At 41.6% G+C, this 22,393-nt stretch overlaps 1 protein-coding gene across 14 annotated transcripts in view; it reads right to left on the bottom strand.

Moving 5' to 3' along the window:
* Positions 1-22,393, bottom strand: part of LOC149127601 (uncharacterized) — a 390,111-nt gene that overhangs the window by 351,287 nt on the left and 16,431 nt on the right. For 8 of the 14 annotated variants that reach the window (XR_016231093.1, XR_016231095.1, XR_016231099.1 and 5 more), the window contains exons 1-2: positions 20,491-21,054; positions 18,849-18,942 (exon numbers count right to left, since the gene is read on the bottom strand). The exons of 1 other annotated variant lie outside the window; for it this stretch is intronic. Coding sequence is in view for 1 of the 13 variants with exons in the window: in XM_089328658.1 (XP_089184784.1) it covers positions 7,590-7,618 (29 nt within the window). In the remaining 12 variants the exon portion in view is untranslated. Of the gene's footprint in view, positions 1-7,589; positions 8,162-18,848; positions 18,943-20,490; positions 21,055-22,393 lie in introns of those variants that run through there. 5 more of the 14 variants (XR_016231101.1, XR_016231100.1, XM_089328654.1 and 2 more) reach the window with 3 other exon arrangements.

Raw genomic sequence — 22,393 nt, 5'->3', positions numbered from 1 at the left:
CATTTCATACGGCTCTATCAGAATAGCTGGGACTGAATAATTTCCAAACAACAGAAACGTGTTGGCTTAATGGCTCTGGAGGGACTGCCTCTGGTCACATGAGCAAGAGATGGAGCAGAGATGGTGGAACAATGAACTCACTTTTACAACCCACTCACAGGATGACGACCCCACTCTCATCATAATGACTAATCCAGAGCCCTGTGATCTCATCACCTCTTAAACATTGTTGCACTGGGGACAAGGTTTCCAACTTTCATTAACGTGGGGGACACAATCAAACCATAGGTCACTGGATTTTGGCAGTGCCACAAGTCTGTAGATGCAAACTCTCTGCCTTCCACTATGCAAGTGCCCATGGAGCCCTGAGAAGGGCTAATAGAGAGCAGACACAGAGGTCCAATCTACCACCTGCCACCTTTCCCCACTATAAAGCGCATCACACCGCTCTCCCAGCAGCTGTTTTATTTTCCTTTGTGTCAGTGCCATTTCTCTGTCTGTAACATATCTCTACGGACATGATAGGAATTTTGAGGACAAAATGGGTCTTCCTTGTTTGGGTGTCATCCAAAGCAAATTTTCTATTTGTCTTAGCTTCCTAAGACATCACGAGTTCTCTGAAGACATGAACTATAGTTTTGTTTTTTTTTATTATTTTTGTGTGTGTGATAACCAAATACCTCCAGATAGTACAAAGTTTATAGTACTCACTGAGGAAATATGGGCTGAATTAACCAGCAGGAACATAAATTACACCAAACAGAAGCTTTTCTCTGTCTGCTAGCTTAACCCCATTCTTTTCTGGCTATAGAATTTAGTTCTGCAGTCTCCATGTATTCCTCGGTAGAAGAATAACATCATCTATCTCAAAGTATTCTTTTAAAATGAAATTTCTCATACTTAAAATATATTACATAACATTTAACATTACTGGAATACAACTGTTGAGACAAGAGAATGAATCTCAGGGCGGAGGAAGACCCTTTACCATTACTTCGAGGAGTGCCAGGAATTGAATCCTCATGCTCTAGCCATAAAAGTATCATTTGCAACAAAAATTCTTGGTTTGTCAGATTCATCAGTGGAGAACAAGGAGATTCTCCAGGGTCTCGATGACAGCATTGCAGCTCAATTACTCTTACCTCAGAGTTCATGAATGGGCTTTACCCAGCACACTAACCCAGAAATCTGCATCAAGAACATGTAGGTGTGTGCATGTGGAGACATCTCTTGAATTAGGTGCTCAAAGGAAATTTTGTAGCACAAAATAAAATCGAAAGTCTTTACTATTTAATATGCTTAGTGTAAGTGCCACTTTTACCAAAGATTCATTGGAGAATTTTTTTCCTTGAATTAAAGTGTCTAGGAAGAGCTCTGCCTCTAGAGTGAGGATCACACTTCATAAAACCAAGCAATTAATGCAAATAAAAAACACGAAGAACGGAAGAAGAGGCCCGGCCGCGGCTCACTAGATTAATCCTCCACCTGCAGCACCGGCACCCTGGGTTCTAGTCCCGGTTGCTCCTCTTCCAGTCCAGCTCTCTGCTGTGGCCCGGGAGTACAGTGGAGGATGGCCCAAGTGCTTGGGCCCTGCACCCGCATGGGAGCCCAGGAGGAAGCACCCAGCTCCTGGCTTTGGATCAGCGCAGTGCCGGTGGTAGCAGCCATTAGGGGAGTGAACTAACAGAAGGAAGACCTTTCTCTCTCTCTCAAAGTCTATAACGCTCTGTCTCTCTAACTCTGCCTGTCAAAAAAAAAAAAAAAAAAACTAAGAATAGGAAAACTTATACCCAGAGGCACAAACAGTACTGTGTCCTACAAAAAAGACAAAACCTAATGATTAAAACCCAACACATGCTTGCTTAACCACTTGGACTTGAAAAATATTAAAAAGAAATGTGATAGCAATTAATAACCTTCTACCTCCCGTCCACATTCACTGGAAGAAATATAAATGGAAGTTTAGCAATTGCAAAAACCAAGAAGCAGAGTTCTATGAGTTCTGCAAGAAATTCCAAGAAAAATATATGAATATGAATATGAAACATGCTACCAGTAGGAAAAAATACAAGGGAAACCTTGTGGCAATTCTAAAATACTGATTCATACAGCCAACTTCATAAGTTTGATTTTAACCATCTCAGGTTTCAGAGAAACCATACTTACAGACACACCCAACTATTCCCTTCACTAAAATTTTATCACTGCTTCCCCATACAATTCAAATAATCAGAGACCATCTTCACATGGAAAAGATTGCTGACCTACTGCTTTTACATAACCTAATTTTGCCAAATGTCTTATTCATTCACAAAGCAAATTCAGTCAGGCACTCAAATCTGTGCTGGAGGCAGAAAAAGCAAGGCTTTATCCCCAATATCAGGGAGTTTTTCTATATGAGAAAAAGATAAGAAGGAAAAAAGCCAAATGAATAAATTAGTTTAAGTGTGAATTGTATACTCTATTTAATGCTAATACAGAAATGAATAAGAGGCTTAAGTTTAGATTATGAAAAGGAATCTATTAGTCTAGAGATCTTTCTAAAGGAATGTAACTTAAATTGAGACTACATAATTTTTTAAAATACATGGAATGACAAAAAGCAATTCAATGGTTGAGAGAACAGCATGTTTGAAGAAGGTAAAGCAGGAGAGAGCATGACATTTTTTTTAGAAAAGAAAAAAAGATAAATTCTACCCATGGGAGGGAGATAGGAAAAACTTATGGTTGGAAAGGAAGGTACAAGGTTATACAAGTCCTAGAAGCCACGGCTGGAAGTTCAGACGTTGTTCTAGGCGAAATGGCAAATCACTGAAATGTTCTAAGCAGGAAGGTGATGATGCAGTCCCTATTTAACGAGTATCCTTTGACGACAGGTGGAGACTGAATCAGTGTGGAAAGATTGAAAGATGTCAACCTCAAATAAGTGGAAGCAATGGAGTAGCAGAGAAGAGAGAACTAAGACGTGTTTAAGAAATACAATAAACAGTATTTTCCAATAGACTAGACATGGGGAAACAGGGGAAAGAAAGAATTAAGTGTTATCCCCAGAATTTCTATAGTAACCAAGAGAATGGAAAGGCCATTTACTAAGACTAAGATTTTCAGGAGTTGTTAGCGTTATCAGTTTGCATTTGAAATTGTCAATTCAGCCTTATCTGTGAGACATTCAGGAAGAACTGTCAGGTAGGCAGCTGCATCTACAAGTCTAGAGTTCTCATGCAAGATCAGGGCTGGATGTGTAAGTTTGGTTGTCTTTTACATTACAACTGTATCTGAACCCATAGGAATGGATGTGATCCACCCAGTAATAAAATTTGGAAAGGAAAAGCATTCCTAAGAGCTCCCCATAAAGCAATCATTTAGAGGATCACTTGAGAGGAAGTGTTAGGGTCTGAATGTGACTTGACCCTGAAATTCCTATAGGACTTTAAATCTCAAAGTCATGAGATAATGCTGTAAGGGGATGGAAACTTAATCCAAGTATGGTGTTCAGAAGGCAAGACACAGTAGGAAGGCCTTAGGTCATTGGGGGTTGCTGCCAGAAGGCAGTTCTCATGAGAGGATTAGTTATAGAAACACTGTCTCTGCTTCCTGGGTCACCATGCACACTTTGTTCTGCATGTATTCCACCCTCTCATTAGAAGCCAAGCCCAGGGGATTTCCCAGTCTTGAATTTGAACCTCAAAACCTGGAAGCTAAATAATCCTTTCCTCTTTGTAAAGTTAGCCTCTTCCAGGTGCTGTAGTCATGAAATGATAATTGACCAAGCAAGCAAGGGAGCCTATGAAAGGGAGGCTAGAAAAGCTCAATGAAAGCCAAGGAAGACCGTGGCATTGAAAGAGGAGAACGCATGGAGAAATGGTGGTCAATTGTATTAGATACTACTTGAGAAATAAAATTTAAAAACTAATAAAAATAGGGGCTAGCGCCATGGTGCAGTGGGTTAATCCTCCGCCTGTGGTGCCAGCATCCCATATGGGCACTGGTTCTAGTTCCAGCTACTCCTCTTCCAATCCAGCTCTCTGCTGTGGCCTGGGAAAACAGTAGAAGATGGCCCAAGTCCTTGGGCCCCTGCACCTGCCTGGGAGACCGTGCCTCAAGCACATCTCTTTGCCATTGTCCCCAACATCACTTTGACTTAAAATATGCTCTTAAAATGTACTCTTTGACTTAAAATGTACCCTTCTAAACACCTTTCTAACCTTTTTCATCAAGGCCATAGTAGAAACTGATAAACTGCTTTTATGATGTGGTGGGCAAACAGAGGGCATTTGAAGCCTTGCTGAGGCTGTTCAGGGTCCCATGAGAACTGTATTAATCCCTTCCGATGACCCAATAGCTTCCCACTGAAACGCTCTTCTGTCTCAACACTGCCACACCAAGAACCAATCGTCCAACACAAGAACCATTGTGGGGCAAACCACATCCAAATAACAGCAGCTGTCTTGGTCATTAAAAAAATCTAACCTAAGCAAAACTGTGGGAGATTTATTTTCACAATGCAAAGGTAATGCTAAGGACCCAGGGAAGGACTAGAAATGAGAAACAACAAGGCACTAGGCAGCAGGGTTTCCTCCCTCCACATTTCCCATGCCACTTCTGTCTGTAGCCTGATGCATCATGCTTCCTTGGCATGGTGGCCCTCTCTGCGACTCCACACACATGGCATCCCTTCTAAGTTCAGAAACTTCTGTTTCAAATCCAGGGAAGGGACTCTGGTCCAACTTGAACCGAAGGTCCACATCTGATTTGAGCAACTGAGGCCAGAGGAATGGTCTACACTGTGTCAAGTGGCTGCACAGGAGGCCCTGGGCACTAAGTACATACTCCAAAAAGATAGTGCTAAATCCAGCATGAAATTTTTAGTCATCTTGATTACAATACTCTACCCCTTAATTCTAAGACATCAACTATTGAAAAAAAAGCATTAATTTACTGACAACTGTTCCATAAGCCAATACTATTTTAAACATGTATTTTTGAGACCGTAAAGTGTGTATTTATTCATAATATTATACACCATTTGTTTCTCCAATACCAATATGGCCATCAAAATTTGACTCTTAAGCTTCTATTACAAAGTACAGAGAAAATTCTGAGTCACTTTTAGATCATCAAGATATTCTGATTTTCATTACCCATGCCTTTTGTCTTAACAGATATAAATTTGGGTTGGGAATATAATTTAAAAGTACAACAAAGAAGTGGAATTTTGTCTACATTTCTTCTCTGATTATATTTATAGGATTTTGAAGTAAATCACAGATCACTGTAATTTAAACAGCTTTTCTTGAAAGTTGGGTAGAAGCTTTTATCTGATGTTCTGAGCTTGAGTGATAGACCTTCACAAAAGTGGTTAGACTCACCTCTTTCTCCCAGCTTCAAAAATTCTATGATGTATTCTCAAAACCTTGGCATTCTCTGATGTTTTTAATTGCATTGCCTGACGTGCGACAGGCAATCTTCCGCATATACAACATCTCTTTGCTTCAGTTTTATACTATGGTATAAATGTGTTTAAAATACTTCATTTTGTTTTCCAATTACACTTCTAAATTTAATGTAACACACATGTGGTACTACCAATCACACTAACTAAAGGTAACGCCTATTTTCTGTGCCTGACAATGTTGGCACATGCACTTGGGCAAGCTTGGCAACTTCTCAGGATCTCTGGCAAGCACCAGGAAAATCTCTTTTGAAAGATTTTAAGGTGCATTCTGATTTCAGAAATCTCAAGCAAGGTAAATGTGCATATTAAAATCAAGAAATATGTAGTTTTCTAAGATTAAGACGTAATATAAAAAAACAGACCTTTTAACTAGGTGTTTCACGTGGTCTCATTCATTCCATCTTCATAACAATCTAATAAACTGTGGCTCATGTTCATTTTATAAATAAGGAACATGGAGTTTTAAGATTAAGTAGTTTTTCCACAACCAACCAGCTAGTAAGTAGTAGAGCCAAGGTTTGAGTCCAGCCTCATACCAAAGTCCATTTGTTTAGTCAGTATATCCAAATTGTTCTTAATATTTGTGAAATAATCAGTGGGTCATTAAGATTAATATAAATTATGAAACTATTAATTCTGTTACTTTGTTTTGCTGTTATTCAATTAACAATACTATTGTTTTATAGTCATGTTTCTCGAAAAAGTACAGTATATACTATATAGTATATACTAAATATATCTACTATATATATAGACTATATTGACTATTGTATATGTCAATAGCAGTCCTGATACAACTTGGATAAATCAGTAATCACATGAATTTTGTCCGTTCATCTTTAAATCCATGGGACCATTTCAATTAACAGTAATAATGAGTGGGAAAGTAACTTGGAGTTGGGGTTTTCGTTCCCCCCAGGCACAAAATGACACCAGCCCTCCTAATCCAAACAATCAAACAAAGAACTGCGGAGGAGCAGCCTGGGCCACCATCATCTTTATAGGAAAAAAGAGCAAATAAATATGAAAGAATGCCCTGGCTCAGGAACCTTTCAGGTTTAGGTTTCTGTCTCTGGGAGTGGTACCAAGGGGTGGTGTCTGGCACAAACTGTTATCAGATAACCCCAAGCACTGAGGTTTTTCTTAGGAATGTGGGCATCTGCTCTGAGCCTATCTCCCTATATTTGTCGGGGAAGTGATAATTCTTCATCTTAACATGCTAGCTAAGCAAGCATCATCTAGAGTTAAGACCACGGCTCCCCAAAACACGCTGCTCTCTAGCATATTAACTATTTTGAATTAAAGGCACTTGAAGGGTGGAGGAGTGTGGGGAGCAACTCGGACTAGACTAAGTTACTGGAATTAAGACTTATTCTATGCATCTGCTCTCCCACAATATGGTGCTGAGAAGGGAGAAACAGCTTCTACACAGCTGCCTCCAGTTCAACCAATAAGCAGCAGGACCTGCTCCTGATTGGAGGAGAGCAGCATACTCGTCGTGTGGGTAGCAGAGTTGGGATTGGCGGAAGAGGACTATAAAGGAGGGGAGAGACAACATGCACCAGGAACATCTAAGGGGAACATCTGAGGGAACACCTGTACAGCCCCCGAGAGAGCCGGCCGGCGGTGTGCTGCTCCCCCGCGGAAGTGGGGAAAAGTGGCAGGGGGAACCACTCTTCCACGGAGGTGGAAGGGTCGGTAGCCAACCCGGGAAGAACCAGCAGCAAACCCGGGGAGGGCCGAGCAGACAAAAGAACAGCGCAGGCTCCTGTGTCGTTCCTCCGTGAAGACGGGGAGCGACATAATGGTGCCGTGACTTGGATATGAAGCCTAGGCAGGGTTTAGTGTCGTTCCTCCACGAAGAGGGGGAGTGACATAATGGTGCCGTGACTCGGATAGGAAGCCTAGGCAGGGCTTAGTGTCGTTCCTCCACGAAGACGGGGAGCCACAGAGGAGGGTGGCAGTAATTCAAGAAAATCACTCTTTTGTCCTGTTTCTTAAAATCAGGAGATGAAATTCTCGGGTGAAAGATTTCTCCCCTACGGCAGAAAGCAAGCAACATGCTTACTATCAAGCACTGAAACTTAAAGCCAAGTGAAATCTGTGCAAACCAAGCTTTTCAAGTCAACCCTACCTTCCCAGTCTCTTCTCCACCCAGTTCATTCTTCCAGGCCATGCTCCTTGGTCTCGTCGCGTGTTCACAATTCTTATTCTTCATTCAACACAACAGATAAGTGACTTCACCACTTCTTGGGGTCTCCATTTCCTTATGAGGGCTAACGCATTTTAAATAAATGTGGTCATCTCTCTTAACTCCTGGGTTCAGCAGAGACCCTAAGAGGAGGGAGGAAGAATTTTCCTCCCTTGCATGAGTTCTGCGCCACAACCAAGGGCCAAGAACAGGGCATCCCAGCCCCAGGCATCATGAGCTGCTCCCCATGCTAATCTGCAACTGCCCTTCAACAAGTGCACAAAATAGCAAACTTCTTGCCCGTTGAGTAACAGTAAATAAATAAAGCTCACAGCTTATGTTCTGATTACAACGAGAGGAACATTTGCTATCCAAGAGCGGCAAGTCATCCAGGGCACTTCCCTGATGCTGGGAAGCCCACCTGAAAAGCCTCATTGACTTCTCAAAGGCTGGGGCTGGGTTTCTTTAATAGATTACTTAATGAGCTGAAGCAGCTCATAATTGTTTAGAAACTAAATGGAAAACACAAGAACCTCATATGTGGGTTTTTCTCATTTCCTTCTATTACTCGCAGGCCCAGAGATTGCTCTAATTCACAGTCTTTATGTTTCCTCCCTGTGGACCTTCCTCGTTGCATGTCCCTGGTGTGCACCAGGCTCCTCTGTGTGACTGTGTGTTGAAATCGGCTGCCCTCTAGATGATTTACCCTTTTCTTTGTCATTTACAAACATTTACTGAGGCCCTACTACAACCCAGGTCCTGCTACATAGGATTATCTTTGCTATTGGGAACACTGAGATCACTTCAAACAAACACTGGTGTTGTCTAAGAACAAACAAGAAGTCAGGTTTTCTCCTTCCCCAGAATGCTAGTTGGCTTTTGAGCTCTCCTGGGAGCATCTGTAGACTAGTGCCTAGATCTGTCTTGTCTTTTGTCACCATCCCTGCTCAGTTCAAGGGGAAATTCAGCAGTTTGAAGATTGTGAATTTTGGCATTGCTCAAATCTGGGTCAAACTCTATACCATTTAGCAGACCAGAAACAAGTTTGATGAGTTCTCCACATCTCCATGCACTCCTTCAATTAAATGGACAATCAATTGCATCTCACAGCCTTCTTCAAAAGGTCAATCAAGTTACTATAAGTCAAGAAATAAAAAGAGGCAGTCAATAAATGTCAGTTCTCTACTGATGCCCCTTTCTTATTTACTGGTGTTTCTTAGTTACATCCATTCATCGTGTAAGTGAATGTATTACTCAATGTGCCAGGCACTGCACTGGGCTCCAAGGATACAGTGGGAAGCAAAGTTAACAGGGAACACGTCCCGTGGAGCTTATTTTCTGGTGGAACAAGTAAACTCAATTAGAAAATTAGACATTTTTCAGCTTTTAAAACTGGGGGAAAAATGGAAGCTCAAAAATTTCTAATTAAGAATGGTTTAGAAGCAATCTGCATTGAGTTTATTTGCAAGGCCAGCCAGATTTTTGCTAAGAATCTATGTGTATTGGGATGGAGTCCTGACGGGAGTTATACCTTCTTGCTTACCTGCACCAGCCAACTCTTCTAGCCAAGAATACTGCCTTCTGCCCAGACTTGAACAGAAGTGACTACAGTCCTTCTCCCTGGCACTGCTGTGTTGTGGACCCCAACAGACAAGCCAGGTGAACAGAAGGCCTCGCTGCTTCCATCTCTCTATCCAAAGGCCCCAGACCTCCTCCCAGCTGGCTCCCAGGAAGACAGCCCATGGCCCTGCTGAGGAAGCCTCTTTGCCCTGGCTCTCACGGCAAGACCCTAAGCTGGCTCCTTCAACTAGCTCAGCACTGGGCTCTCTCTGCCTTACCTTCTCACTGCTTCATCAGCAACTTAATTTATCATTGATAACAAGCCCTCTTTTTTATTTCCTTTGTGTGGAACTTTCCAGTTTGGAAGTGAATTAACTTTATAGGTATATATTATCTGTTTAGTGTGTTTTAGGTCACCAAATATATTTCACATACCTTATCTTGTTAAATTCCTGTGACACCCTTGACAAAGAGTTATTATTAGTCATCCTATTCTGAGATCTTGAAAGATTAACAAAGGTCTGGCATTGTGGTACAGTAGGTTAAGCTGCCACCTGCAATGCAGGCATCATATATGAGTGCAGATTGGAGTTCCCACTGCTCTGCTTCCCATCCAGCTCCCTGCTATTGTGCCTAGGGAAGCAGCAGAAGATGGCCCAAGTCCTTCGGCCCTTTCACTCACGTGGGAGACCCAGATGAAGCTCCTGGCTTTGGCCTGGCCTAGTCCCAGCCATTGCAGCCATTTGGGGAATGAACCAGTGAATGGAAAATCTCTTTCCCTCTCTGTTACTCTGCCTTTCAAATAAATAAAATAAATAATTGAAAAAAAAAAGATTTATAGGACGTATTTTCTTTAAAAAAAAAAAAAAGATTTGAAAGTCAGTTACAGAGAGACAGAAGCAGAGAGAGAGACAGAGAGAGAGAGGCCTTCCATCTGCTGAGTCACTCCACAATTGGCCGCAACAGCCAGAGCTGTGCTGATCCAAAGCCAGGAGCCTCTTCCAGGTTTCCCATGTGGGTGCAGGGGCCCAACGACTTGGGCCATCTCTACTACTTTCCCAGGCCACAGCAGAGAGCTGGATTGGAAGTGAAGCAGCCAAGACTTGAACCAGCACCCATATGGGATGCTGGCACTGCAGGCGACGGCTTTACCCACTTTGCCACAGCACTAGCCCAGGAAGTATTTAACTACAAAGCTCTTCTCATTACGCCAAATATTAAAGAATTACCACAAAGCCTCTGCCAACGAATTCACAAAATTTAATTGGACATAAAGACTGCCTGCAATTCTCGACTAATAGACACTGGAAGTGCCTTTTTCTTTTGTTAGATATTGGATTAAGCATTTGGACACCTGCTATTCCATAGAGACCAATTGAGTCTAAACTTTAAAAAGCAGTATCTCATCCAATTTATCCCTTTCAAGGTGCTATTTATTCATATTTTTAAGCATGAGTTGGCTTGAGGACTTTGTAAAAGAAATGTAAGACACTTATTACCATCTACATCAATTCTGTGTCTGTGCTGTATTTACTGACAAAGCCTTTTTCCCCTCGAGTCAGCACCACGTGTTTGATATAGCTGGAGAAGAGAACTATATTCTCCCAACTCATATCACTAACAAAACGACTGTCAAAGACCCACTCTTCACTTTCAAACACAAACTAGTCCTACATCGTAGTATGTAACAAGTCCATCCGTCTCAACAACTCCTCTGCAACACTGATAACTTCATCAGGATGAGCCCAGTGACTAGGAGACCTCGCAAGTTACGCCACTATCATTTTCTTAGGTGGTATTTTTCTTATAGCCCTTCAATTTTGCCTCATATCATAAAATCAGTAGTGACTGGTTTTAAAACACATTGTTTAAGAAAGTATAATTTCAAAATTGACATTTCACCATCAAGAAGGGGAGAACTTAAACTTGGTCAAAACTCCAATAATTTCATTAGTCGGGTTTCACAGGCCTATGCTTAGGGAGGGAGAGTGATAAAGGGGAATACATTGGGATAAGAAGAACCAACTGCATCAACTCTGACTCCCAAGTAAGAGTCTGGGACCTGGGGCCCTGTAGCAGCTCTGTACAAATTCTACGATCTCTAATGTCATGATGTCCTTGGGCTGCATCTGCCTAATAGAAAAGTGAGGCAAGGTGATCTCCCAAGAATCACTAGCTTTAATAAATTAGTAACTATCGTATGGTTGTATGAATAATACATATCCTGAAATTATTAAGGAAACATCATAAACATCACCGAGAAACTTTTCCACAAAGAACTGAATGTGAGCAAAGCAGATAACTGAAATAGCCATCTTGCAGGTTTATCTCTATTTCTAAAAGGAAGGAACCAAATGAGATCAATGAAACTTTCTGATTTAGAAGATCAACCCTTTATCCTATGAAATGGGACTATACAATTGGGTATTTTTAAAAATCAAAGTAATGCTTGCCATTCACTGGATGCCTACTCTGCTAGACACTTTGTGTATTGGCTCACATAGTCTGCACATAACCCTGCAGAGCAGTCTTAATGACTGCCCTCTTACTTGCTTCAGTCACAGTAGCCTTCTAACACTCCCACAGATCCACTAAGCTCACACCCACGCCCCTCACTCACTGCATGTCTGGCTTCCTGTCACCATTTGGTCTCAGCCCAAATGCACTTACGCTGAGAAGTTTCTCCCCAGTTACCTTGGTTGAAGGACCAACTCCACCTTCATCTCCAGTCTATCCATCTCCTTGTATTTCTCACACCACTGATCACGTGTGAAATTATTTCATTTGCACGTATAGCTTCCTGCTTTCCATTTCCCACCCCTTGACAATATAAGCTCCACAAAGATAGGTCTTAACTTGCTCTCACCTATGTTCTCAGAACTTAGAACAGTGCCTGCTTAGTTAATATTTATCAAATGAATGACTGCCATCCCTACTCTACAAATACAGAAACTGAGGCCCAAAGAGACTGGATGTCTTGCCCAAGGTCACACACTGAATTGCCTAGCTGGGGAATGACATTGTGCTGCAGGGAGTTAAATTGCCACTTGTGACACGGGCATCCCATACAGGAGTGCCAGTTCCAGTCCCAGCTGTTTCACTTCTGCTCCAGCACCTTGTTAATGTACCTGGGAAGAAGGGAATGATGGCCAAAGTACCTGGTTCCTGACACCCACGTAGAGGAGACTTCCATGGAGTTTCTGGTTTCTGGCTTCTTGCTTCGGTGTGGTCCAACCCTGGCTGTTTCAGCCGCTGGCGAGTGAACCAGTAGACAGAAGATTTCTCTCACTCTTTCTCTTCCCCCACCCCACTGCCTTTCAAATAAATAACTAAATTGCCTAACTGTAACACCCGTGGTTCTTCCACTGTTTCTCAACTCTATTGGGGTCTGAATATTCTCAGCCGGTATTGTTTTTAGTTTTGCATTTTGTTTTTATGATAACCTCAAATATAAAAAGCCTATTCAGATATTGAAATGATAGTGAAAATCTGTCCACCTTGTAAATGAATATTGCTTTAAGGCCTGCTTTTGCATTTGGGTTTGCAAACAGGTTTCACTACCTAAGGAAATACTCAAATGAAGTTTTTCCCCAAGTGAAAATGAAATGATTTCATGATACTCTGCGGAAAACACAAGCTTGATGATAATTCAAATAGAGAAAAATAGAGAATTGAACCATTACATGACTCATTGTTGATTTCAATATCCCAAACTCCAGTGAACTCCTCTGGCACTATGGTCCAACAAGAAGCACTGTCTGAAAATGGTCCGAGGAGTTCCCTCTAGGTGTCCCTGGGTTACAAGTGACAAGTCAGCTGGAACTGCGCCAACCTAGCTGGTGGCCAACCTCCCCGAGCAGGAAGGCCTGGGCCCAAACCAACTCCATGCAGCCCCCAGGTAGCTGATTTACCTGATAACTCTGTTAAAACTGATTGAAATTCAAGATTCCTATGGCCACTTTCTTATGTATATACCATAAAAAAAAGATATTAGGGGTAAAACATTTCCCCTGAAAATACTGGATGTATTTCATGACATGGATTGTCATGCCTGGCAAAGCTTACAATTTCCAACACCGCTCCTTCCAAGGACAACCACAAGCCTTTCTTCTTGTTGACTGTACCTTTGTAAATTCCCCCAGCAAAGCCTTTTCCTGTTCACTCAGGCCAGCGTAGTAAAATTATTTTAGAGCTCTGTTGCAGGACACAGTGATCATGAAGTGACCCATGTTGAATGGCAGGTGATAGCCACAAAGAGTAGCACAAGTCCCATATCCAGACTGAATATTTTCAACAAACCAGCATTAGAATTGCATTCTGATTAGAAAACATATTTAGTTTTTAATTTTGATTTGGTTTGAACTATTTGTTTGAGAAATAAATTCAAAGTGTTTATAACTAGTTCTGTATTTATTCACATTTAATCAGTATTTTAACAAAATAATCACCCAGGATTAGGAGACATTGTTGGGTTTGTTCTGGGCTCTGCTCAAGTGTAGGTTAGTAACTACAAGGCTTCAGCAAGCACATTTGGTTTATCCATCGTAAGAACTACCTAAGAGATTACACCTGGATAGAACAAAGTTTCTGTTGAACCAGCATGGCTGTTGCCTGAGCAGCATCTGGAACATCTGGGCAGAAGGCGGCTGTATGAGGAAGCGTATACACCCTCCACTTTGAGAAGACATGCTTCGGGTTGGCTTTCCCTCTGTAGTCACAGGCTGCGCTGAGTCACTTGCACTTGCTTAATACTGCTGGGTATTGATGAGCGAGTCCTTTCAAACAAACCCTTGCTCGGAGCCACACTTCCTGGGTGCATTCTGATTTTTCCAGCACTACAGTTTCACCCAGAATGTGGGGTGTGATGACATACTACAACTCTACTTCATTACTGGAGGACTGAAAAATACTGAGTTCCCTTATGAAATCAAGTAACGTCAACACTGAATTTATCCGAGAAACTTAGAACTCAGACTTGTTATCAAACACCAGAACTAAACAAAGAACTTTAAAAATCAAGGATGGTGTCTCTGAATGCCTATGGTTCACTTTCTTTTATTGGTATTCTACTTATTTTTTTTACCAAATCTGCAATCCTTAGTCCCAATTCTACTTCTGCCTGGGCCCCTAGGGAGCTCCTAACAACCATGTGATCACTTGGAAATGAAACCATAATGACTGCATCTCTAATCAAGTTAAATCGAGTTCTCTCATTTGTTTTTCCATAAATCATTTGAACTTTTAAGTTTTTCAATAAGTATAATTCATAACCTCTTGTTTTGAGGTTCTCAATATAATTTTAATTATATAGCTTAATGAACTGGCATATAGCAATGTTCTGAAGATATCAAATTTTACTATTAACCCTCTAAGGAAGCTATGTTCACCTCTGCAACCCACATATTTATTCTTCCAGAGAATTAACTTATTAAATCAAAGTTCCAGAAGAGGACAGCATTTAATCCCACTGTTATTTGTGACTTGAAACAAATTCAGTAATTGGTTTATGTATGGAGATGAAACAGCCAACTATAATATTAATAGGAAGGTACTTCAAAAAGGTCATGGAAAATGGATTTAAAAGGTAATATATCTTTTCCATGAACTTTCTACAGATTTTTGTATATAATACTGACAAGTGTATATGTCTAGTGCTATCTTCAAGTGTTGGCTATTGTTGCCTTAAAATATCCAAATGTTTATCAAATGTATTGATGCTTACATGCATTTTCAATCTAGTATCTCTTTGCACTCTTCCAGGAAAGGCTTTATATAATTGATTTCCTGGTTTGTATGAGATTAGACTACACAGAACAGTTGAAAGTTACTAGGAACTGTTCAGAAACTTTAAGAACTGAGAAACAGAAATATACTTTTTGATGTTTGTTAAAAATATTTCCCGTAAGGATTTCAAGTGAATTATTTGAAGAGCTGCAGCAGTGTAGTTGTTCTGGAATGGAGTTTTCCTTACGGAGAGAGAACAAGATGTTACTAAAGAAATGAAATTTAAAAGGAATGCTGAATTAAAATGTGATTTAATATCCCAGTCCAAGACATGGAGACCTCTAATCAACTTGTGGTCATTACTGAAAACATAATAATGGCATCCTGATGGCCACACTCCCACCTCCCTCACAAGCTGCCCTGTTGGCTCACTCTCTGTCGAGAGCCTCCTGGGACAAGACTCTTTGAGCACAGGCATAAGAAACCCCCCAGTGCTTCAGGTATTTTCTTCCTCTGTACCCAATGAGCTTCATAAAGAGAATTAGGATGTAACATGTTACAGCTGGGGAAGGGAAAAGACACAGGTTCAACTAAGAGATGGCAAAAAAAAGTCAAAAACTGCACCCACACAGCTCAGGAGTGGCAGCATGGACCAGAAACGGATGGAGGTGCCATCTGCCCAGCATCCCATTCCTTATGTTAACAACTGAATAACCTACTAGTGTGTCTAACAGATATGAATAGGGAACTCCCCACACCCAATATAAAAACTCAAGCTTGGATTTAAGGACCAAGGCTTTATACACAAATAAACACTCATTTGGCTACCAAGAAAATCTCAATTCCTAAAGGTAAAAGCTATGCAAGTAACATTCTCTAATTATGGTGTAATAAAACTAGAAATGAATAACAAAAGTGAAAAATTCTTTCATCACCTAGAAATGAACAAAAGGCCAAAGCAAACATTCCAACTTGAGTAGAAAATAGGATTAAAAATTGTAAATGATTAAAGTAACAAAAAATTCACAACTATAAATAATCACTAAACCAAAGAACACAAAAATAAATCAATTGAGTCTGGGAAATTGAGAAAGGACTACGCATTAAAACTAAGAAAATAAGAGAATAAATTAATAAAATAGCAAAAATTATGAATTATTTAGAATGAATGATAGAACCACTAAGTATATTCAAGAATGAGTTTAACAAAATAGCAAAAATTATGATTTAGAATGATAAACCACTAAGTATATTCAAGAATGAGTTTAAACACAGAGTTAAAATACCTAATCAAAAAATTAAGGGTAAGCAGAAATGCATAAAATTGGATATTGGGAAAAGAGCCACAGATCACCCCAAATAGAAGGTAAATTTTAAAAATTATAAGAGACTTTTCAATGTCATGAAAGCATTAGGGTTCAAATATACACAATTGCCATTTTTATAAATCAAATATAATTAAATATTGGCAATTTCATATGGTTCAACCTACTATCCTGGAAAATCTAAAATAATGTTTGAGAGCATGAGATTATGTAATTCAGGTTAACATACATGCAATACATGCATCTTCAAAAGCTAATGATATCCTGGCCGGCGCCGTGGCTCACTAGGCTAATCCTCCGCCTTGTGGCGCCGGCACACCGGGTTCTAGTCCCGGTCGGGGCGCCGGATTCTGTCCTGGTTGCCCCTCTTCCAGGCCAGCTCTCTGCTGTGGCCCAGGAGTGCAGTGGAGAATGGCCCAAGTACCTGGGCCCTGCACCCCATGGGAGACCAGGATAAGTACCTGGCTCCTGCCATGGGATCAGCGCTGTGCGCCGGCTGCAGCGCACCGGCTGCGGCGGCCATTGGAGGGTGAACCAATGGCAAAGGAAGATCTTTCTCTCTGTCTCTCTCTCTCTCACTGTCCACTCTGCCTGTCAAAAAAAAAAAAAAAAAAAAAAAGGCCGGCGCCGCGGCTCACTAGGCTAATCCTCCGCCTAGCGGCGCCGGCACACCGGGTTCTAGTCCCGGTCGGGGTGCCGGATTCTGTCCCGGTTGCCCCTCTTCCAGGCCAGCCCTCTGCTGTGGCCAGGGAGTGCAGTGGAGGATGGCCCAGGTGCTTGGGCCCTGCACCCCATGGGAGACCAGGAAAAGCACCTGGCTCCTGGCTCCTGCCATCGGATCAGCGCGGTGCGCCGGCCACATCGCGCTGGCCGCGGCGGCCATTGGAGGGTGAACCAACGGCAAAGGAAGACCTTTCTCTCTGTCTCTCTCTCTCTCACTGTCCACTCTGCCTGTCAAAAAAAAAAAAATAAATAAAAAAAAAAAAAAAAAAAAAAGCTAATGATATCCTAAACAGTGAAATGCTTTAAGTATTTCCATTAAAGGCAAAAGGAATAAGACCCTCATGTCCACTAGCTTCATTAATAGGAATTTCCTGTATATTTGGCCAAGACATTAGTAATTATGATGATAGCTACATCTATTAGATCCTAGTATCACTATTGCAAATTTGTTATGCATATTATGTCACTGTATACCCTCAACAGTCCTATGAAATAAGTACTATTATTATCTTTACAGATAGGTAAACCAAAACACAGAGTGGTTGAGTAATTTGCAAGGGATCACCAAGGTAAAACGTTGGCAAAGTCAAAATTTGAACTCGGTCTCATTGCAGGGTTCAAGGTCTTAGAACCCCTTCCTAGCTCTTACTGTGTGGAGAATATAAAGAAATAGACAACAAAACTTGGAAAGGCAGAGAAAATTGTATACAACTTTATATTTGAAAGACAAATCAAAATTGATTCTAATCAACTTGTATTAGAAGTAATAAGAATATTAATGTAGTGATGTAGTTAATTACAATAATAACACCAGAATCAATAGCCCTCATCTATACAAAACTCAGTTGGGTACATATCTATTACACACCCAAACTGAAACATGGAGGGGAAAGGGAAAGACCATGTATACTGTATGTTTATAGTAGGAACAAAAGATTTTTTAAATATCTAGGAATAACTAGAAATGAGCAAATCATTTCTCAAAGAAAATATTAATTATCTGCTAAGATCCATGAAATAAGACTTAAATACAAAGACAAAATCTATTTTTAGGAAAAAGCTTAAAAATGTCAACTCCATTTAGATTAATACCTAAGTTTTGTGAGATAAAAATAAAATAACTAGAAAGGTTTTTAATGCGGTGAAACAGCAATTTTCTTCTTTTTGTATGGTGTCCTTGGCTAATCCTTTGAGAACAAAAACAATAATATTCAGAGTTGCCATCATTGTGTCATTTTTCATCATTAGCGATTTTGCTGGAATTGGGCAACACCCATACACATACAGGAATTTTTTTAGTTATATAAAATAAATGCAACACTTCCTTGTTCTTATTACACTGAACTTAAGAACATTCAACACAATTTATCACTGTTTCCACTGTTTTCTTGTAACTTTTAATGCCAATAAGACTAAAGAACACACGTCCAAGAGCTCATTAGTCTCTCTGCTCCCAAGCCTATTACTCTTCTTATACTGTGTCTCAGTCAATGGCACCAAACACACAGCTGCTTAAGCCCAAAGCTGACTATTACAAATTCTTCCTTTAACCCCGCCTATCCAATTTACTGACCAGTACTCTTAGTTTTGTGTCCAAAATGCCTCTGAAATGCATTTCTTTCTGTCCTAGTGCAGGCTGCCATCAGTTCTAACCTTAGTAGCAGCCTCCAAACTGGCCTCTCTGCTTCCATCTAATTGTGCCCCACTACACACCCCACTCTCCACACAGGGGCCTTAACAATCATTTTAAAGCAAAAATCACATCTAGTCCCTCCTCTGCTTGAATTCCTCCGATGGCTTCCTTTGAAAGCATCACACAACCTCAACTCCTCACAGCAGTTGACAAATCCCTCCCCAGCAGAGCTCCTACCTGCTCCTCCACACCAGTCTTCTTCCATCACAGGTCCCCAGTCCTCTCTCCCTGAGCGTCTGTGCTGCCTTCAACTGGGTGTGCTCCCTCCACTCTCCATTCCCACACCAGAAACAGCGCCATAACAGAGACGAAGTGGGGAAAGTTTTACTTGCAACATTCACAGGTCTTCTTGATATATCAAGAGATCTTTAAAATATTTTATTCAGTAAAACAAAGGGGAAAAAAAGACAACTTCTTTGCTGTGGAGAATTGAAAATCACTTTTTAAAAAATACTCACCCCTTGTGGTTTTGAAATCCCAAAGGAAAGTGGAGTGTAAAATTATGTAGAACAGATGATTTTGCAAACAGAGTAATTGAAAGAGAAAAGTTTCAAATGTTAAAACATCTTATAAAACTACATTAACAAAAACAGTAAGAAGTACAAATTTCAAAAAGGAAGGGGCAAATATTTGCAAGTTATGTGATTGTATACAGAGATCTAAACTTGTTTATTAATGAGAGTTTCGGAGTGGACACTTAGCCTAGCAGTTCAGAGGTCCACGTGCCACATTGGTGAATGCGTGAGTCCAACACCTAGCCCTGACTCCTGACTCCAACTTCCTGCCAATACACTTCCTGAGAGGCAGCTGTGACTGATCAAGTAATCGGGTTCCGACACCTATGTGGAAGACCTGGATTTGAGTTCCTAGTCCCTGGCTCCAGCCCCTGCCCAAATGGTTCAGAAATTTGGTGAAGGAACCAGTAAATAAGATCTCTCTCTCTCTCTCTCTTGCTAGTAAATAACACAATTTTACATAAAATATTGAAATATGTAGACTTTTTTAAGAAAACAGATCTTGGATAGTAACATAAGACTGTCATATAATTACATAACATTCAGTAACAATATTGGATAAATGAAAAGACACACAATTTTATTGTCTTCCTACAAAAAAAAAATTCTTTTTAATTTTCTGTAAGTTCTCTGCAGCATTCTCTCATTTGTCTCTAAATTCAAACTTGTTTGAAATTAAACAAATGTGCTTGATGTACATTAGTCAAACTGAGCCAAGGCTCACTGCAAGCCTTTGAATTTTAAACTTTTTATATACAAGTTAAGAACAAACAGGCTTTGCGCCACCTGCCGTGCCCAGGTCACCAGCAACAGAGGATGCGCCCACGGTGGGGGGGCGGGTTGGGGGAGAACTGGCGGACCCGCCCACAGACCCTCTAGACTCATGTACTGTATGATGGAGAGGAAAAAAATACCTAATGTCCCCCCCCAAAAAAAAAGACAGTATATTTTGTACTTTGTAAAGTGTTCATTAAAATGAAGACGAAAAAAAAAAAAAAGAACAAACAGGCTTTGCCTTCTGTTAAATATTTTGGAAAGCCACGTAGGAGGCCTAGGAAAAGCCTTCATAATCACCCTAGTTTATTTCCTTTTGCAATATATGTTTTAGATATATTTTTTAAATGATACATGCATATCAAAGTATGCACAGTAAACACTACAGGAGCAGCTCATGGATAGGGAGGAAAATATAAAACGGGGTGGGGGGAGGGAGTTAGTACTGGTGTTAGTTTCCTATCGCTGAACTGCTGCTGCAACAAGTTGTGTGAATCACACATTCACTGACTTAAAAAACACAAACTTACTTCTCACAGCTATGGAGGTCAGAGGTCCAACGGGGGTCTCACCAGGCAGAAGTCAGGTGTCAGCAGAGCTGCAGGAGCAAATGCGTCCGGTGCCTTCCCCCGTCTGACGAGGCCATCAGCACTCCCTGGTCAGTGCTCTCCCTCCATCTTCCAAGCCAGCGAGTACATCTTCCCCTCCGATGCCGACTCCTCACCCTCCTTTATTTATAAGGACCCTCGTGACCACACCTGGGCCCGTCTGTATTCTTAACTGAATCGCACCAGCACGGTGCCTTTTGCCCAATAAGGCAACATAGCCTCTGGCTCCAAGGTGAGGGCACGGACATACTCGGTGCTCAGGGAGGGCAATATTCAACCCACCACTGAGATGAAGGGAACAAGGATGAAATGGAGGGAGGGACGCATGAGTTGAGAGTCAGACAGTAGTGCGACTCCCTGAGGTAAAATCCCAAGGTTCACCAGGGTGCTAACGAGCAATTCTCAGCACACAGGGTGCACTGGAGTCGCCCGAGATTTAGAGCAGCTCGATGCGCAGCCCACCCCCCCCAAGCCAATTAAGTCAGAATCTCCGAAATAGGAAACATCAGGATTTTTAATGATACTCAAGTAATTCCAATATGCAGCCCAAATTGAAAACCCCTGGAGTAACCACTTGGTGATTGCTGAAGGCCTCTCCCTGTGAGTTTTTGATTAAAGAGGAGGTGTTCCTAATTGGTAAAGGGACCCACAGAGCTCCTGGTTGATCGATTCTTCCGTCAGATACTTTTCCACCTGTACTGCTGCCCCTATTCCCTGGCAAAAGTTCCCCGGCATTTCACTGTAAATTCTTCTGCCGCTTGGTCATCCCCACGTCTCCAAGCCAGCAGGTTTCCATGCACCATCTTACTCACCTCTAACCCAGCATAGAAGCTGCTAAGACTGCTCCAAATTCAACTTTCGACATCTTCCATTCAACAGAGTTTAATGAAGCAAAGAGCAACTTGTGAAGTAGCAGCCCCAGAACCGGAAGAGGTTCAGAGCACCTCTGCAACTGCCAGCCGTGGCACAACGTTTATAGACAAAAACAAAAGAAGGGAAGTGAGGCACAGCAATAGCCCAGCTGGGTGCTTGCCTCATTGGAAGCTGGTTTAAATAACTGGCTGCCGCTGGTTTACCAAGACTCGGCTACTTGTTACAGGAGTATGTTACGCTCCGCTTACACATCAAGCTACAGTTCACTATGTTCGGAGAAACCTTTAGGTCAAACGTAACTAAGTTAAGTAAATGTAACAGGCTCTCCTACTCCATCCCTAACATGCGCCCAAAGGCTGGCGACAGTGACAGTGTCTGTGCTTTCCAGAAAGGTCATTTTCACCTGGTTTAACCTGTGTCTCCTTCAGCCCTCCAGCACCCAGGATTCCCCACAACAAGACAGCACTGAGAAACACAGAGATGCTGATTTAGACCCCAAGGAAAAATAAAGACAGAATGAATGAAGCAAAGGAAAAAAAGACAGGTAGATTGGGAACTACAAGAATTGGGAGGTTGCCGGTACTGTGGTGTGGTGGGTAAACCCGCCACCTGCAGTGCCAGCATCCCATATGGGCGCAAGTTCGAGACCTGCTTGCTCCACTGCCAATCCAGATCTCTGCTACGGCCTGGGAAAGCAGAAGATGGCCCAAGTCCTTGGGCCCCTGCACCCACGTGGGAGACCTGGAAGAGGCTGAGCTCCTGGCTTCGGATTGGGGCAGCTCTGGAGGTTGCGGCCATCTGGAGTGTGAACCAACGGATGGAAGACTCACTCTCTCTCTTTCTCTCTCTCTCTCTCTCTCTCTCTCCTTCTGCCTCTCTGTAACTCTGCCTTTCCAATAAATAAATAAATCTTTTAAAAAAATTGCGGGGTCATCTCCAACTAACAATGTAT

The sequence above is a fragment of the Oryctolagus cuniculus genome, chromosome 3 (assembly GCF_051225735.1).
Source record: "Oryctolagus cuniculus isolate XC-2025 breed Fujian yellow rabbit chromosome 3, ASM5122573v1, whole genome shotgun sequence".
Lineage (NCBI taxonomy): Eukaryota > Metazoa > Chordata > Mammalia > Lagomorpha > Leporidae > Oryctolagus > Oryctolagus cuniculus.
This window is presented reverse-complemented; position numbering and strand designations above follow the sequence as displayed.